The sequence below is a fragment of the Miniopterus schreibersii genome (assembly GCF_964146895.1).
Source record: "Miniopterus schreibersii genome assembly, chromosome: X".
NCBI classification, from domain to species: domain Eukaryota; kingdom Metazoa; phylum Chordata; class Mammalia; order Chiroptera; family Miniopteridae; genus Miniopterus; species Miniopterus schreibersii.
The window spans coordinates 4,318,758-4,333,881 of NC_138104.1; the positions used below are offsets into that span (position 1 = coordinate 4,318,758).

At 36.8% G+C, this 15,124-nt stretch overlaps 1 protein-coding gene across 8 annotated transcripts in view; it reads left to right on the plus strand.

Annotated features, from left to right (window-relative positions):
- ATP11C (ATPase phospholipid transporting 11C (ATP11C blood group)) overlaps positions 1–15,124 on the plus strand; it is a 144,095-nt gene that overhangs the window by 124,874 nt on the left and 4,097 nt on the right. For 3 of the 8 annotated variants that reach the window (XM_081126277.1, XM_081126281.1, XM_081126278.1), the window contains 4 exons: positions 1,980–2,045; positions 4,265–4,368; positions 7,015–7,168; positions 13,834–13,938. In XM_081126277.1, coding sequence (XP_080982403.1) covers positions 1,980–2,045; positions 4,265–4,368; positions 7,015–7,168; positions 13,834–13,935 — 426 coding nt within the window. In that variant the 3' untranslated portion in view covers positions 13,936–13,938. Of the gene's footprint in view, positions 1–1,979; positions 2,046–4,264; positions 4,369–7,014; positions 7,169–13,781; positions 13,939–15,124 lie in introns of those variants that run through there. The other 5 variants (XM_081126280.1, XM_081126279.1, XM_081126284.1 and 2 more) reach the window with 5 other exon arrangements.

Below are 15,124 nucleotides of genomic sequence, written 5' to 3' on the forward strand. Positions count from 1 at the left end.
AAGCATGGCTTATCTTTTTCCATAGGCGCTGGTATCATACACATATTCTAGCTGTAATCATTTTGCAAATTTTTTAAAGGTACAGTATTTAGTTCTCACAACTTCTTTAGAACAATGGAAATGTTGACGTATAAAATCACTTCCTATGTGCATGGCTAACTAGAGAGCTTATGTGCAAACCTCTTGGAAGCTTAGCTTGGCTGTAATTTTTATTGGATAAACAGAGTTCTTGGGACTTCAGACTTTGGACCACTGTAAGTGAGCAAGGCTTTTCTTGTTTTAAAAGCAAAGTCTTATTCATAGTGACCTTCCATGCTTGGAGTTCAAAGGGGTAACTGCCATATCTGTGGAATTTCCTTCTCTTCCTCTTTCCCTTCCACATGGTAGCAGAGTGTTTTCCAGAAAGGCTACACTGGTCCTGCTTGTGCCTTCCCAGCAAGCACATAGGTTAGCGCCTGCACTGGGATGATTTTGCCTGGCTGTGCTGTAGGAGAGAATGGGGAGAGGTCTTCCTTCAGCCACACAGTGGAAAATCACGCCGACCAGCTTGCATGCTGCTTTCACTATGTTTGCTGTTCCTGGGCTTCTTCTTTTATCGTCATTCATTTTTTATATTCATAATGTGAAGCAAGCTAAGGTTCAAAAAGAATTTACTGAGTACAATGACTGTGTCTAGAACCTAGTATCTGTTAGGGAAGTGATAGGCTCAATGGATTTGAATAATACTTTAAATTAGGTACTGCAGCCAAAACCTCTAATTTGGACTGACAGAAGTCAGTTTAGTAAGAATCCATTAACATTATTAATCCCCGAGTAACTTTAGAGGAAATACAGATCTAGTACTTTAGAGTAGGTACATGTAGCGCTTTGCCAAGAAGTGAGCCCATTCAGTCTCTCTGCATGTCCTTGGGCAAGTCACTTCATCTTTCCAAGTCAACTTTGCCCATCAGTAAGAAGAAAGAATTAGATTTTATGATTTCTCAAGTCTTTAGTTGTATGACTAATTCTGTGACTTTCACTTTTTATTTTAGTTTTATTTAGCACATAAATTATATAGAGCTGACTCTTGCTTTTTAAAAAGTTTGCTGCAAAGTAGGTGGGTACTCTCCTGCAGTCCTGTTGTCATGGTTCATTTGCTCAGCAAATTCTTCAGGTGGTGCACGGGGAGCCTCAACTCAACACAGCCTGTGTCCAGTTCACCTGTGTTTTGTTCATGATGTCCAGATTAATTAGATTTTACTATATATGTCACCGTCCTAAATGTTTGCTAAAATTACAGTAAGTGTAAGAACTGCTATGAGCAGTTAAACATAATGCCCATGTATGATTTGATCAAATTCTTTTTTTGCTTCTATTAACCTTAATTTTTTTGTTTTTATTTTCGAAAACCTTTTACATTTCATTTTCTGTTTTAATGTTATGCATTCAGATCTTGACAGCATTTGGTAAGCATATGTGCCATTCATTGCCATCGTTTGGATTTATACATGGTATCTGCTTTTCTTTGATGTGCACATGCTGACAGCTCTAATATTTACAGCCAAAAATTAGACTCTGTTTTAAAAATGTGAGTCCATTTGTCTGCAAATGATTCCTTATTTCAGTTTTCATTTTATATTATAGGAAAAGCCCATATCAATCTATTTAGAGACATGAGTCATACAGTGACTTGCTTTGATGAACATTATTGTTAGTGGAATAGGGTTTTTTTCTGCCCTTTATCATACCAGAGTTTTCCCTGTTTCATGCTGCATGGAATAATGGAAATAAATGCTATCTACCACAAACGTGGTGTACCTGAACAAGAAAATTTGAAGTCACAAGTAAATCCAGCATTTTGACCTGACCTTTTGACCTACTATTCCTCAAACAATTCATAAAAATTTTTTTGCAGTTATACACAAGATTACACTTGGCTTTTATTTTTTTTTAGCAGGCTTGTATATTCTTGGTACATGTAATTATTAATTTTTTTTCAGGTGTATGGAAACTGGACTTTTGGAACCATTGTTTTTACAGTCTTAGTATTCACTGTAACTCTAAAGGTTAGATTTTTATTTATTTAAATATGTTTAACACCATTTTGTAATACTTTCTGGTCTTATACTAATACTTCTTTTTTGTCTTTTAATCTTTATTTTTATTATGGGATGTCATCCAAGTCTGAAAGCTTACTAAAATGTGTATGATATTAGAGATTTAGGCATTTGTATGCTATTTGTGATTCATTTTTTACTGTATGTCTATCCTCTTTATTTGGTTTTATTTTTTTAAAATTCAACACCACACTTAGTCAGAAATCTGTTCCTTCTTTCCAGCTATTTTCAAGATAAATGGTATATAATCAGACTCTGTGTGTGTGTGTGTGTGTGTGTGTGTGTATGTGTGTGTGTCTTACTATGGTAAGTACTTGAATAGTTTTTAAAGTTATATATTTGTTAAAAAACGCCAGGGCGTAAATGAATTTGGGTACTTAAGACAGTTCAGCAAGATATGTATGCAAAAGAGCTTGGTAGTGATGAAATTTTATATACTGTGTTCATCATTGAAATTTGCCTATATACAGGAAGTGTATTCTGGCAAAATCATTGGTAGCCAAAATCATGTAATAATGGCTCCAAAGCTTTGATGACTGCTACCCTTGAGACTCATGAGTTGAGCTCTCCTATAGTTGAAAGAATAATCAAATTTGCTTGACCGTTCCAGTAATAAACACTTCACGTGGGGTCCAGAATGAGTGCCTTTAAATGAATTCCAGCATGCCCAATAGTCAGAACTAGAATTCAGAAGTATAATTGACAACAGACTTCTAACCATTTCCCCTCTAAAATTTTATTCCTGGTTAATTTTTTATACCAAAAAGAACTAACATGTTTGCATCTACTATTTTAGGACTATCAAAAATGTTAGAATTCATCTCAGTTTAGCTACTTAATAGTAGGGTGTAACCTTGGGCAAGTGACTTGGTTTCTCAGCACCTCCATTTCCTCTTCTATAAAATGGAGATAAAAGTAGCACCTACCTCTCATAGGAGTTTTGTGTGTGTGAGAGAAGTCAATTAATTAAACATACAAAGCACTTAGAATGGAGTCTGGCACATAGAATGTGCTCAGTATAATAAATGGTAGTTGTTATTTACTACTGTGATTTACAGGGAAATGATTAGAAATGGAAGTTTCCCCACCTTTTTTCCCCTTGGCCTTGTGTATGGCCCCAGGTTTTCCAAGAGCCCTTCATAGTTAAAGTTGGCCTTACTGCAGCATCTTTCACAAGTCCCTCAAAAGACATCCACTCCCTCTTCTTGGATGGATATTTTTGTGACATTTTCCCTAGCAGCCCAAAGGGTGAGAATTCAAGATTGGGTTACATTAACAATGTTATCACCATCCTGTTTATGAGTGAGAAACTGTAACCGAGAACTGAAGACCATGGTGTCACAGCAAGTATCAAAACTGAGATACCACTTCCTCTTCAATAATTCAGTGCCCTTCATATTAATTCATATGACCCAGAACTTACAAGCAAGCGAAGCAGACTATACTTTCTTGTTTTTAGATTTCTTTAGAAAATACCAGTTCCACAGTCTGTAGAAACAGTCAGCCCTGGCAGGAACATAAAAGGATTAAAATCTGAGGCAACTAAAAATGTTATTAATTGAATTGAATAGATAAGGGTTTTGCAATCGAAAGGTACATTGCATAGTCAGACCCGTGATCCATTGCTGGATGGTGCAGGTGTATAGAGCTAGTTTCCTTTGTATTTAGTATCCCCTGTCTGTTGTGTTTGAGCTATCAGGACTGTGCAGTTTGTTTACCCTTCCTAAGCTACCCCTTCTCCCTCATGCTTTCCAGTATACCTGCCTCTACCAGCTAGGCCTTCTCCTTTGCTATCATCTCCCTGGCCACCACTACCTGAGGATTTGGGGCTCTAGACTTTTAGATTTTATCATTACCTCATTCTTTGCCCTTTCTTCACTAGTGAGACATCTGTAGCCCCATACCTACTAAACTACTTGCTTGACTACATCTCCACACTTGTACTCTAGAATGTAGAAGATTTCGGGTAGAGTTCAGCACTGAGACCTTAGCTCTTTGAGAAGCCTGGACTCTGTTCTCATTTTAGTTCCACTGTCTTCTGGAAGCCTAGCCCAAGTTAGGTCCTCCCATATGTATCATAGTGTATACAAGTTATCAGATACCATAGTGTATTATAGCTTGGTACAGTCTGTACTCATCATGAAATCTCTTGTGTTGTATCTTTTCAGCTTGCCTTGGATACCCGTTTCTGGACATGGATAAATCACTTTGTGATTTGGGGTTCTTTAGCCTTTTATGTATTTTTCTCATTCTTCTGGGGAGGAATTATTTGGTAAGCAGCTGTATATGTGTGAGTAATATGTAAATAACAAAATAGGTATATGTATATATACATTGTATATGCAAACATTAATTATACTTTTAAAGTTTTGATTATATAAGATGGCATGTCTTCAGTATTAATGGCCTAGAAGTTACTTCTAACCAGTAACACTGTTAATTTCAGGGAGATTTCAAATACAAGTATATAGACTGCATAAGCTACTCAAAAGCCCACCTTTATTTTTTCCTTTTCCTTGTTTCTTTTTATTATTTTTAAAAAATTTTTAAAGGTTTAATCTTTATTGTTGAAAGTATTACAGGTGTTCCCTTTTTTCCCCACTGTTAGCGCCCGCCCCCCCACTCCCACCCCTCCTCAAACCTTCCCCACTCTATTGTTTGTCCATGGGCTATGCATATAAGTGGTAGCCCCTGGCCAAATCTTTCAACTTGAAAGTGTATAAACATCTGTCTGTGAAGTGAAACTAATTTCTAGCATGACTCCACCATGTAATTTCTAGTGGAAATACTCATCTGGTAAAGATTCTACACAATATAGTGGCTGATAGATGTACTCAAGGTATAGATTATATAGCACTTAATACTCAGAGGATTCTATCTTAAAATCACCATCTCATTGTTTTGGGGGGAAAAGGCAAAATCTGCAGCTTGGCCTTGAAGATCATTCAATTCATTTTGGTTTAATAAATGTATATTCAGGATCCATTTTGTGCAAGGTACTCTATGGGATACAAGGACATAGATTGTACTCCTGCTCCAAGGAGATTAGTCCATTGAGGGACACATAGGTGTGATTGGGAGAGTTATAAGGAATGAAAATCAGTAGATTTTTGTCTCCTTTCCTCACAACATGGAGGTTAGGGATGCCAACACCCCCCCCCCACACACACACAGTTGAAGATCCATGTACAATCTTTTGATTAACCAAATGTAATATACAGTTTTAGTTCTGCCACTGTACCATAATTCTGTCGATGAATCTGTAAAATCAGCATCTGAACTAATGATGCAAAATTTCCATAAGAATTGTATTGCAAACTACTTTCTAACTCTTACCATAGGCTATTCCTTATTGATTTAAATAAATCCTTTAAGTGATTAAGATATCATCATACCTGTTTTAATTCATTAGGGATACTTCCTAAATATGAAGTATTAATCTTTTATTTTTCTTGCCTATAGTGTTGTCCTTAAGTAGAACTGGCTGAGTTAAGCTACTATATGAATATAAAATGTTTACTATTAAAGCAGCCAACAAATTGTGACTAGAAACCATGTGAAACTTCAGCTGAATGCTGGTTGCAACTTATATCTCTGGACCTGTTCAACCTTGAGGCATTGTAACACACTCCTCTTTAGTAGTGGCCAGTGAGAATGATGATTTCTGAGCTCCAAACCCAATCCAGTAATAATATCTTCTGTTTTTTACTGCTCCCCTTGAAAAGCTCCATAGATACCATCGAAGTAAAAAAGAAAAATCCTGGAGATATTAATCACGGAGTATTGTAGGTACTATGCAAAGGAATACCCTGTGACTAGTTGTCAGTTGCCTGCTGGAACTTTATGGCTCAGTTAATTGTCTAAAAAATTGGGCTGCTTTTCAAAACCAGAGTGGAGGTAGAGCTCTGAAGAAGTTTTTTCTGTGTAGTAGAGACCCTAGAAAGCTGGTTTAACCCAAACCTTATAAGTTTCTCCACCTCACTGTTCTCACTTTTTATTCCTCATTCTGGTCTGGCTCATATATGTAGAACCACAAGCTTGATTTTATCTTGTTACATCAGAGTGCACAAACAACAGTTTTTAAAGGAGAACCCAGTTTATCTTCAGTGAGCACTGTGTGTGACCTAATAAATGGGACCAACCAGTTATCTGCCTAGGATTCCTAATCTAAGGATAGTCTGGTGTGAATCCCGACCTTGATTAGCTGCTCCATGGTTCAGCTCAGGCAGTAGAAAAAAATCTGGTTGTGCTTCTCAATAGCCACCTAACATCAGTGGATGACTTGGAATGAAATCTAACATCAGATTGAGGGGTCCTCCTGGATTTCTGGACTCCAAGGCTTAATGTCCTATTAGCAGTATTCTGCTGTCCATCAACCTATTTGACACACACTAGTACTTAATATATATTTGTGGGTGAGAGTGACAGAGTCCTCCCATTTGAGAGAGCTAAGCTCTACAGTTCTTTTTGTGTTTACATAGGGATTTGGGGGGGTTATAAAAATGTCTTTTCAATTTTGAATATATAGCACAAATCCACTCTCATATTAATAAAGTAGCTGAGGAAATAAAACGCTATTTAACATAAAAATTACTATCATTTTCTTGCGTATCTTTAAAGCTCCAGTATTTTCTAATGAAAAAAAAATTTCCATTTGGTAGCTTTAAAGTTGATTGCTTGGTTGTTTTTAAAGTCAAGTGCATTTTATTATCTTTTTTTCTTCTTTTTACCAGTTTTTTTCAAACATTTGATAAATGAAATCTGTTTACTACTTTTGGAACATTCTAAAGAAAATTACTTGTATTAATGTGAATAAGGAAAATTCCTTTTAAATACAAAAGATGGTTTCAGTTACATTTCTGTTTCATATGATAGGAACTGATTTGCTTTTCTCTTATGTATTTTCTTTCCACTCTAGGCCTTTTCTCAAACAACAGAGAATGTATTTTGTATTTGCTCAAATGCTGTCTTCTGTATCCATATGGTTGGCCATAATTCTTCTAGTATTTATCAGCCTTTTCCCCGAGATTCTCCTCATAGTATTAAAGAATGTGAGAAGAAGAAGTGCCAGGGTAAGAACTAAGTTTATATTACAACCCGATTTTTGGAAGGGGCATCAATATTGGCCGTGAACTAAAAACCTTATTTAGAGAACTGCATTAGTTACAGCATGTTAAACCCCTCCTTACAGGTTCATCACTTAATTTCCTCTTCTGCATAAAAAGTATAGTAAAAACTTCGTTACTCAGTACAGGTGGTAAGTAGATTCCTTAATAGTGTTCTGTGTGACCTTTAGCAATCCATATGGAGTATCACATATGCTCCATATGGAATTTTAAATGGAAAAATGATTTTTTTTCTTTAGCCTAGAATTTCACACCAGGAATTTCCACACCAACATTCCAGCTTTAACCTTAGAGATTTCCCCGTGGGTTGTTTGCAGATTTTTTTTTTCCCAGTTGATAATCCCTATTTGCCTTTTTCAAAACTTTCCCTTTCCTATAATTATAGTGCTGCTTAATCTCTGAGTTGCTTCTAGCCCTGTCTGTCCAGCAGTATAATTGAACCAAAAAAATTCCCTGGATGTGGTTTGTACACCCTTACCCTCCTGAACACACTTGTGAAAATTCAAGATTGTTTTATAAGTGTGTTTTTATTGTTTCTGCTTAAATTGTAAATTTTTTGCAGGAATGAGAAGTTATTACCTGTCAGCCTAATTGCTTGGCCCTGCATTGTCTGATGTCTTTGAACATTTCTATAAAAGCCTTTAAGGTGAAAGGGGTTGATTAGCCTCGAGTGGGGGGAGAAACTTCTGGCAAATTTTGACCAACACGTTAATTAAATATGTCATTCTTGCCAACACTATCTCCTTTTTGCCAAACAACACCCCGTTTCTATCATATTGACACCAACTAGATCTTGTAGCCTCTCCAAGGCAACATTTTTATTTAACAGCCTAAGGTGTGTGTATATCTCCTGACCTATTTGATCAAATTTGCCGACCAGTTTAGCCACAATACTGGTTTGTATGGATTTTTTTTTTTTTTTTGGCCTATTGCATTGATAGAATCCACTGGCTGTCATATGCAGACATAGGGAACTAAAATAATTATAGTGGGAATATCTTCAGTAATTAGATATAGAAAAGAGGAGCATCACTGATACAAGTCAGTATTGGCTTCAATCAAAAGAAATAGGCTATCAGTGGCATAAGCCACATTGATTCTTGGTATAAAAGGCCAGTCGGTGTATAGATAAGTGGTCAGAACTGGCTTTAATTCCCTGCTTCTGCATGCCTTATGGGTAGAACTGGACACAATACTGTTAACCTACCTAAGACGGCCTTAGTCTGCTCTTTAATCTTTCTAGTAGACCCTCAACTAACTTCCTCTAGCCTGGTGTTTAGTTTTAGAATGGGAAAGTGACATTTACTTGTCTGATTGTACCTCAATATCAGTTAAACAGTGGTAAAACAGGTTAATATAACAGGTTCCTCCCAGAATGGTTCAACTGCCAATTTGCATAAAGCCAAATAAAGAATGTCACAGTAAGAAATGGTTTGCTGCCTTGTTATAATAGAGAATTTGTCTAGGAAGAATCTCTGAGATGTTTTTCCATTCTCCTTATTTGGAAGTATCCTTTGGGGTGCTCCTAAATGTTTTTCTTATTTGGGCTAATGGGGTTCATACCGAATAATGGCTCACACCCAGCTTCATGCTCTAAAGATGATACAAAAATCTTCAGAAATCAAAACCTTCAAACATATAATCTTATCCTCTTCCTTGGGCCCTTTTATTATTTTTTCTTTTAAATCTTTATTGATTTCAGAGAGAGGAAGAGGGAAGGAAGGAGGGAGGGAGAGAGAGAGAGAAGGAGAGAGAGAGAGAGAGAAAGATCAATGACGAGAGAGTCGTTGATCAGCTGCCTCCTGCACGCCCCTGACGGGGGAGTCGAGCCCGCAACCTGGACGTGTGCCCGGACCAGGAATCAAACCTCAATCTCCTGGATCATAGGTTGATGCTCATCTGCTGAACCATGTCGGTTGGGCTAGGCCCTTTCTTTTAAAAAAGCTAGATAACTTAGGTGACTATAGCTACTAACAGATATACACAATTAGATACTGGCTGAAGGTGACTTTTATATAAATTAAATGGCTTTTAAACAGAGAGATGCTACAAAGCAGTCACAGATGAAGATCAGAACATTCCTAACTTCTTTTGAAAGCATGCAGTTCTGGGACTGCAGCACTTTTTACAAAGCAAGCGTAGAATGTTGCCAGGGGTTCAGCATGAAGTTTACTTGCCATGGGTGGAAGAATTCTAGTGTCCATGCTGCAGCTTGGCATGCTGAGGTGCCAGAACAACAAGGAGAATTTCCATAACCACCTTCATTCATTCAATCATTCATCCATTTATACTTACCCTCACTGAACCAATGAACATGTTGAACCACCTAATGATGAACATCTCTCTTTACATCCGGTGTTTGAAAGGCTAAATGGTTTTTCAGACACTGTGTGATTTTGAGAGTTGCAGATGAGACAGAATGTTGTGGGCACTCAGCAAGTGCTGCCACTTTTTTCCTTGTGAGAAGATGCAAGAGCACAGTAGTGCATATGAATGCATAAAGGCCAACTAAAACATGGCAGCCACAGCTATTCTGATAAGTTGCATGTTTACATAAGGTGCTATTTGACTATATCAAAGAGGCAGAGGCCACTTCTAAGATAAAGGAGAAAGAATATCTTAATGACCAACAGTCTGACATTCTGTGTGACTTCCTCCTTTGTTCAGTATCCCCTGCTAAGGCATTGGCCTCATTGTAAAGAGAGGGAAAAATATTCTTTTACACTAGTTTGGCCTCATACCTGACACACCCCCTAATGGGATAAAGGATGTGTCCCTACCTAGAAATAGAAGATTCCCTGACCACCAGCCAGTAAGCATCTCAGATACTTTGTATACACTGCCAGAAATGCCTGTGGCAGGTAGACTCCCAGTGCTAGCCTCAGGTTGGTCTTGGCAGCCTCTTTGAAGAGAATTTCGCAGGGGGTAGTGAAAATGTCTCCATGACCTTTGAGAAAGATGCTAAGACATCTACATGTAAGAATTACAGAAGCAGCCTTCTGGTGACCTCCATTCAATTCAGCACACATTTCCTGAGGGTCCACTAAAGTTAACTACTGTACTTGGTGTTGGTGATTCAGGGATGAATCAGATAAGGCCCCAGCTCATAAGGAGTCTCACTCTACTTAAGTTATAATGGGGATTCATGGGATATAAATCAAAATAGTAGACTAAATGATATGGCTTGATTTAAGACATGTGGTATTTCAGTGCCTGAGTCACTACCTCCTGAAGCCAACACAGGCAAGTTCTTCCATGGCAGTAGCATTGTAAAGAATTCTGCTGTCTTCAAAAAGGTGAGGGGTTTAAGAAGTACAAATTGGGTAGTTACAGAATAGTCATGGGATATAAATAAAGTACAGCATAGGGAACATAGTCAATAATATTGTAATAACTATGTATGGTGTCAGATAGGTACTAGATTTATTGGGGTGATCACTTCATAAGTTATAAATGTCTAATCACTGGGTTGTATACCTGAAACTAATATAATATTAGATGTCAACTGTAATTGAAAAGTAAAAATAAATTACTTTTTATAAGGTGGGGATTAAAGCAAATTCTGCTATCTTCAGAAATAGGTTCCCTCAGTCACTTAACTCAAGGGTCTAGTTAAGCTATGTATTCCTCAGCTATATATTCAGCAGTATGCCTAATTTTTTAGCTAAAATTCCATCATTAAGGTTCATAGGGCTTTTCTGTAGCTTAGAAATTGTCAAGACTGCACTGCCATGCTGCTGACAGTGTATGATGAAACTGCCATTGAGCACTGAGCAGTAGAGCAACAGGATAACACTTCAAAGGGAATTTAAAGTTTAGGATTGTTGGTATTTCAAAAAGTTGTGTTCCCCTCTGAGCACAGTCGTTGAGCTATCTCTCCATCCGTGAAATACATCTAAACTTTCTGGCTAAGTAGTAAATACCACTTCCCATTTCCAGTGGAGGAATTTTTCACATATATAAGTTTTCCCATGTAAACCACCACAATCAAAAGGGAGGCTTGACTTTGCCTACTAGACATAGGGACACTATAATCCAATAGGAAGGGAACCAGCAACATGGTGATGCCTAGCATGGGATGTCTGTAAAAACAAGAAGAAATACTCCATTATGAAGGGAGCTCTTTCAGAGTGGAAGACAAGAAAAGGAAAAATGTCAGCTATCTGAGCAAAATTCCCAGAGAAAGCACTTCAAAAATTTTGGAAAATGTAATTTATCCCTACAATAACAATATTGACAAGCGTGATTGGTATTGAAATGCTGGCAGTCACGTACAACCATTGGTTCTGAGAAAAATAATACTGTGAACTGATTAGACAAAAATAAAGTTGAATCCTAACATTGTGGCTGTTGAGATGGACCTTTATGCATTGGCCTCTTTGACATACTGCTTCCAGCTGGTGTCAAAGCGCTCTAGGTGACTGCAAAGGAATGTGGACGTTTCATAGCGTTTCAGCTCCTTATCCCTGTGCTCACCTCTTCCCTACCAATTGCTAGCGATATCAGTGTTTGATTGCTTTAGATACTCTCTCCATGCTCTCTACTGACTTCTGTACTTTCATATTTCCTTTTTTCCTTTATAAAGTAACCTAATCTATAAACTCCTAAAATTTGTGCGTCATAGAAATAATTTTATCTTTGATGGTTGGATACAAGGTTTGAGTGCACCAAAATATGCTTGTTACAGTCTTAAATAGATAGGCTTGTATGTTAAACATGGGGGTGTGGGACTTGGTATCATGTTAATCTTATAAGGTTTTTGCCCACAAAATAGAAGACAGCACAGTTTTTAAAAATTTATAAACTAAACATTTCTCTAGCTTTATCCATTTGTAATTTGCATGTTACCAACATGTCACCAACTTTATTGAAGGTAAAATATGAACAGGAAAAATGTAGTAATGTTAAAACATGAATCAATCAAAGTATTTGCCTTTAAAAGTTTGTTTATTACTCTGCTGGATACATATATTACTTTAACTGGTTTCTTTTTTTAAGCCTGTTTTCATGAGTCACTAAGTAGATGATACAGGTAGTTAGCAGCATTGTTAAACTTGTCCCTGTAGTTGACCACTCATCTGTTTGGCTTGGGCGATGCCAAAACCAAGTCTCTAATTAGCTTGTAACTTCAGGCACAGAATAAGAAGGAAAAGCATAACCTTTTAGATTTCCTGATTAAATTGTATCAGTGCTTACTTTTTCTAGGCGTTTTAAAGGAAAATTTTATAGCTCTTTAGCCTACCCTTTTAAAGAGGACTCTAGGAAAAAGGAGGAAACGTATCAAATTATGTTACAATAAAGGTAGTTAAGCACTGGCCCAGAGGTAAATGGTACTAAAATGTGGTTTCATCAGATGTTTTCTCATTTTGTTCATTTTGATTAGGTTCTTAACCTGCAGCTGCCCAAGGGCAGTCAGTCCCTTCATACTGTATGTGTGCAGTTGGATAGGGGAGATAATCACTTCAAAGTAGATTGGTGATGCAGCCTGGACATAGCCCCTCAACCAGTGGATTTTTAACAGTGTGGCTTAGTGAATTAATTAGAGATAAGCCTTATTTCAGTGAGAAACATTTTTAAATTATTTTATTCAAAATAGTCAATTTTCCCACTAACTAATTAATTTTAAATTGATATAGAGAAATAGCAGTTTGCACATATAATAGACTATTCCTAACTCTAACTCTACTTTTACTTGTAACGTCTTCAGTACTAACATGTCATTTCGACTTCAAATTCTCAAGGTTTCTTTTTAAATGTCTTACATTTCAGAGAATATTTACTTTTTTTTTGGTTTCTGCATTTCTCTTTTTTCTACTGCAATTTTCCACCTTTTGTGCAATTGTGAACAAGGTAACGAAACGCCTCCCTTCCTCAGGAACATCTACTATCTTCATGCTTTCTCAAACTCCCAGCAGTCACAGTTTCTCTTGGAGTGAATAAGGTGATTTCCTTTCTTACTGTACCAACTTGCTTGCATTCTAATTTGCTTGACACCATTTTCTGGTTCTCTATGAAAAATCACTTCTCATGACTCATTCTTTTATCTTCTATTGATGCGTAAGAGTATTTTGTCACTTTCCTTTAATCATTTGTTCATCTTCTCAAATTGTCACACTGGATAGGAAATTATTTTCAAAAACTTGGACAGTAAGTCTTTGGTCCCATTGATTTCTAGTATGCAGTGGAAGCCACGGTGTGTCAGAGCCCATCTGTTCACCAAGACAGGAATGTTTTGCACAATTTCTATTTGTTCGATACACTGACAGCACTGCCACAACTCTCAGGTGTTCACAAAAGGATGGTATGGGTTACTAATCAAAGCATGTTGACTCATCTACCACATAACCTACCAGTGTCATCTCAAAAACCCAAGCTTGGCACATACTACTAATGTTTGTATACTTCTGCCATGAAAACAATTCAAGTTGGAGACTTTCTTAGGCCTTTAAATGTATTCATTTAAATGTTATGCACTTGCTATACTGTAATCATTTGTACTTTTAGCCAGAAGAATAGTCTATAGAAAGTGATTTTTTTTCTTTTACATTTTTATCACCAGGTAGGTTAACCAATCTTCAAATCCTTTAAGTATCTTTACCTCACTATTACAGAGAAATCTGAGCTGTAAAAAGGCATCTGATTCATTATCCACCAGACCTTCAGTCAGACCTCTTCTTTTACGAACATTCTCAGACGAATCTAATATATTGTAACAGGTACCTAGTGTTAAGCGGGCTGGCTTTAAAGAAAAAGATTAACAGCATTATAAAGAAAAAAATGAAAATATCACTCTCTAAATTTTTCTGCTGTTGGTGTGGTGAACTTTATACTATTCTTTGCAAGAATATAAAGATGCATTACTTGGAATATGTGGAAATATGTATTTTAAATTTGCTAAACCCCACCCCAAATAAAATTTTAGGCATTTTCCAGAGCTGAAGGGTAAGATAATTTAATTTGTAAGGGGCAAGTAGTCATAGCAGTGCCATCTTGTGAAAATGCTCAATAATCAAGAAATATGTTTTATTTTAAAATATCATTTGGAAAATTGAAAATAAATATTCCAAAATTGCATCTGTATAATATCAAAGTCAGTTTAGCATTGCATGTTCTTTTGGGAATTATGTGAGAATAATTTGATGTGTTTGTATCTCCATGTGCTGTGTCTGTGTGTTTGCAGGTTTAAACTTAATGTCGTTGTAAATGTCTGATCCCCAAATATATATTAATGAGCCTGTCTATTCTAATCACTTTTAATGTCAAGTTTTATTCAAGCTAAATGTTTCAACTTTCAGAGGTAAAATCATTCCCAGCCATCCAGGGGGATGCTAGCCTATAATTATATAAACTGATTCATAAATAATTTTTCTAAAAATGAGTAAATTCATTTTATAACATTTTTTTTCATTTGCCCAATAAGTATTTGGGAGGAATTGATATACTATGGGAGGAATCCTTGAACTCAGAATGACTCCTTCATGTGTATTCTGTTTCCCACTGCAGGGGCCTCTGTTACCCCACACCTATATAGGACTTTTATTCATTAATGGAAATTTAGAGTAATTCATGAATGAGGTTTCCAAGCTTGTCAGCTTGGAAACAACTCTGTACAGCTTAGGGAAGGGCTGTCTTTTATGCACATAAAAATTAATGATCATCATGAAAAAACTGCAGCTCAGTTTATTTTGAAGCTAACAATTGTGAGTCCATCTCATAGGCCCACTCTTTCATTAGCTCTCAGCTTCCCCACACTCCAGCAAAGAAGAAATATTGAACCAATGGATTGATTCCCTTGGTTCTTCTGTCTTCTGCAGTTCATCACAGTCTGCATCTGCCATGTTATTTTGGAAGCCAACTAATTTTGCCTCTGTCAGCATCTCCCACCCACCCCCATTTTGAGCA